Source organism: Gavialis gangeticus, unplaced genomic scaffold (genome assembly GCF_001723915.1).
Source record: "Gavialis gangeticus isolate Ggan-Ray unplaced genomic scaffold, GavGan_comp1, whole genome shotgun sequence".
In the NCBI taxonomy this organism is placed as follows: domain Eukaryota; kingdom Metazoa; phylum Chordata; order Crocodylia; family Gavialidae; genus Gavialis; species Gavialis gangeticus.
The window spans coordinates 4,020,763-4,024,932 of NW_017729007.1; the positions used below are offsets into that span (position 1 = coordinate 4,020,763).

Below are 4,170 nucleotides of genomic sequence, written 5' to 3' on the forward strand. Positions count from 1 at the left end.
ATATATATATATATATATATATATATATATAAATCTTAGTACAGTATCCCACATCATCAGCAAATGATGTGCAGGGAACTGCTCAATTCAGTCTTTCCCACATTGATTGTGGGTTAGCAAATTTTGTTGTCAATCACTATGTACTTCATTAGAAAAAGGATGTTAAAATTTCTCTTCTGAAATGTTGTTGATTGGAGAAAGATAAATAGATTTCAGAACAGATCCAAATACTATTTTTCTCCTTTAACTGTTCTCAAAAAAGATAGCCTATATTATTCTGATGTTAATTTATTTCATTCTAATTCAGGACTGTGGTTCTCTAATTCAGCCAAAGGAGCCCTGTGGATTGAAGCCTCTGTCTCCTGAGTACTTTTCAGCAATTTCACAGACACAACTTAAGACTTGTGAAACTGGGGACCCAAAAGGTTTGTTTTTAGTATGTTCTTTTACCTTTGAAAACAACCACAAGCAGCCTGGTAAAAAGAAAACAGAACATCTCCTTCTATGCAGGCATGCAAACACATACTAGTGAAATTATAATAACTATTATAGCTGTTGCATCCTATTTTATTTACATTTTTATTAATAAAATAAAACATTGTGCATTTATATAGTAATATTTTAGTTTAATCATTTTTGTGGCAAATTACACACAAATGATTTATTTGCTACTGTATGGGTCATTGTTATAAGTAGAGTTCATTGCAAATTTCTCACCCAAAATATTTTTATTGAAATTTACTTTTTTTATTTAAGAAAATGTTCATTTTCTTTAAATTAATTTTGTTTTCTGAAAAAACTAAAAATAGTTTTAAAATATATATATAGATTTGATCAATCTGAGTTTTATGTTTCTATTTCATATCTTGAATATATACACAAAAGTAAACCAACATTTAAAGAAACAAGGAAACAACCTAGAATACAATTGTTTTATATAAACTGGTGCAGAGAGGTCTAAATATCATAAGGCACAAAGCAGGAATAATGGTTGAAATATCTATATTTAAAATCATTAATATAGATGGAGCATGCTAATATGAGCAAGACCTGAAATTTTTTCATGTGTACTTTAACAAACATGGATGCTTATAATGACTACTCATGTACATGAAGTTGTACAGTGCTTAAGTCTTTTCAAGATCAGAACATAACTATGTCTTTATTATTTTTTATTTGACAAATGGAAAATAAAATCATATTACTGATGCAATGCAGTTTCTGCCTGAGGACAGATATATCCAGGGGGGCTATAGTGGTGCCATCGTGCACTTCTCTTCCCCACTCCTGCCCTCCCCCCTTACTCTCCCCCAGCTCCACTGCCTGCAGCAGCATTTCTATTCATGTAACAGTGAGGGGGTCAATTGGTAGTGGCTCATTATACCTGGTTCCTCCTAAACTCTCCATTCCATAGGTGTTAATGATCTCTTTAATAGTCTTTTATGGTTCCAGTAGTCAAGCCATCCTTTGTTCTGCAATTCTGCTGTTAGCTGCTCCTCATAATGAAGCCCTTATTCCACAGCCCTGCAGACTGCTTTTACTTTAGCTAGAAACATTAACTATGGTGTGGAAATAAATTTCAGTGAAGTAATGGACATGCTGTCAAGATGCTCAGGTAGGCTAGATCTTTGTTTTATGAATCTGAAAGAGATATATATTTGATTCTAGCGATTCTAGGACTAATGAAATGTCTTTCAGTTATTTTTGCCTATTGTGTTGTGTTTTTATACATAATATATGATATTGTAAATTCTAATATATTCCTAGGCCCCTAGCCTATTAGTAAAGTTTCTAGTTTCTTTTTAATTGGAGAAAAATTAAAATTGAGTTATGTCATAATGAACCACACAATCTACACCCCCCTTTTCAAAATCCTAGATCTGCTCGTGGATATGTCTACCAATGAAATAAAGCAACTTTTTATTGCAAAGAAGTTGCAGAAACCAGTGGAATATTCAATATGAAGATATGTGTTAACTGAATATATCACAATGTGTGATCTGTTATCACTATATCTAAAATATGTGGATACATTTTATTGTTACTGTGAACTAAATGAAGGGGGCATACAAAGGAGGGATTGATGTGTCTACTGAAACATTTTTGCCATGTAGCAGTTTACACAAAAAGCATAATTCAGCTCATAAATCGAGACGTAACTCAAAAGTGTGAGTTGTCCCACAATGACTCCTCCAGTAGTTTGTCTCCCCTGAGATACAACATGGATATTTTTGAATACTGTGTCTAGCTAAATAAAGTACAATATACAATAAAATGTTTAAAATTGAAACAGAATTTGGTATATAAGGAAAAAAGTGCAAACCTAAAAGAAGTGGAAGCATCCCTTCTCATTAACCCTGTAATCGTTGCCAGTAGGTTCTAAACAATAACATTCAGCCACAGAGCTGAGCTTGCAGCACTTAGAGGTTATGGTGCTGTGTGACTTTACCAGATCTGCAGCTCTCCTGTGAAATCTGAATTTTCATTTCTACTTAGGAGAACTTTTACAATTTTTACAGTCTCCTATGCCTGATGGAGGGTGCCTGTGCCCAAAAGCTTGCAAATAAAGAATATTTTTTGCAAATATCTAGTTGGCCTAATAAAAGATGTCACCTATGCCACGAGCTTTGATTCCTTGTAGCTGTGGTGCCTTTTTCCAAACTGACAGCTCTAAGTAGATAAATACTTTTTTTGCATGTAAATTTGTACCAAGTGTGTAATTGCCAACTGCCTGATCCTGGCAGAGATTGCTCTGCAGGCATATTTATTGGGAGCAAGCCTGAAGTCTTGACAAAGGCAATCACGATCCTTTGAAATCATTGGAACATTATTTCTATTTTTAAATATATAAAACATTTGAAGAAACAAACTGAAATCCTGACTCACCTTTAGATCCCTACAGAGGCAGGATGGTGTTATAATGCCATCTTTACACTTTACCAATATAGGAATACCATATTCTGTACTGTTAAGGTGAATGAGGGTATTGCAAAGCTGTCCCAGTGCCATAAAAGAACTTCCAGTAGTCAAATCAGCTCTGCTGGTAAAGGTACAGAGTAACTAGTGCTATAACTGTATCTATACCAGAGGTTTTATCTGGCTCAGTCATATTAATCAGAGAGCACACATCATCACATTCCTGTTGGATATATATTGATAGGAAAAGAATTTATAGTATAGATATGCTCATAGTCAGGAAGAAGGGATTGGGAATCAGAGATTTGTGATGAAATCTTGCATCTAGGGAGATTGCTGGAAAAAATTGAGTCTGCTATCTCAAAAGAGATGGGGGTCTGTTCCCTTGCTGTGCTCATAGGCAAGTCCTTTAGGGTCTGCTTTAAAGAAGTGCTAAGGCCCTTAGCTATTATTTGGTGGGAACTGAGGGGACTCAGCGCTATCCAGGAGATGCTGAGCACTTTCTAGGACAGAGACCTAATTTACTGTTTCTCATTTTGTTCCATTGATAAATGTGATGTATTAAAATTAGAACGGGGCATTTTCCTGAATTCTGTTTCAGCTTGGGATGAAAGGTTGAAAAAATAATAGCATTTATGAGAAAAAAATCTGTATTCCATTGACTGTTATAGCTTCTGAATCAGAAAATGTAGCTGTATATCCAGAACTACTGTTATTGTTGCTGATTTTGAGTGCCACTGCATGTTTAGCACTGTACAGTGTCCCGGGGGGATGAACCAAGCCCCAGTGTCACGATGGGCCAGGGTGGCAATTGAACACGAAAACAGGCGGGATTTTTGGCGATGGAGTACTGAGTGGCACGGAAGCATAATGGTTTCTTAAACAAGGTGGGTTTATTCGACTTACGCTTTTGTGGCGTAGGCAACGATCTTCAGTTACAGTGGATGGTAACACTGAATGTCGAAGTAAAGTTTTGATTGAATACTGCCAATGCAGAAAGAATTAAAGCTGACATGCGCAAGACAGGCTCATGGAATTTTCCACTGGGCTCACCCAGCATGTGTCCCCTGGGCGACCCCAAGAGCTGTCAGTCAGGCTGACCTACTTTTCAGCCCTGCGCATGCTTGGTAACAGTGGAGAGCTCAGGCTCACACATGCTCAGTCAGCTAAGAGCATGATGTCATTCGGCTAGAAAGTTCTTTGAGGGACACATTCTAATTGGCCACCAAATTGTTATAAAAGGTTAAGGAGCCC

At 36.3% G+C, this 4,170-nt stretch overlaps 1 protein-coding gene across 1 annotated transcript in view; it reads left to right on the forward strand.

Moving 5' to 3' along the window:
- The window catches only part of CPED1 (cadherin like and PC-esterase domain containing 1), a 273,667-nt gene that overhangs the window by 211,105 nt on the left and 58,392 nt on the right, over positions 1-4,170 (forward strand). The window contains exon 18 of the mRNA XM_019509244.1: positions 308-425. Within this exon, the coding sequence (XP_019364789.1) occupies positions 308-425 (118 nt within the window). The remainder of the gene's footprint in view (positions 1-307; positions 426-4,170) is intronic.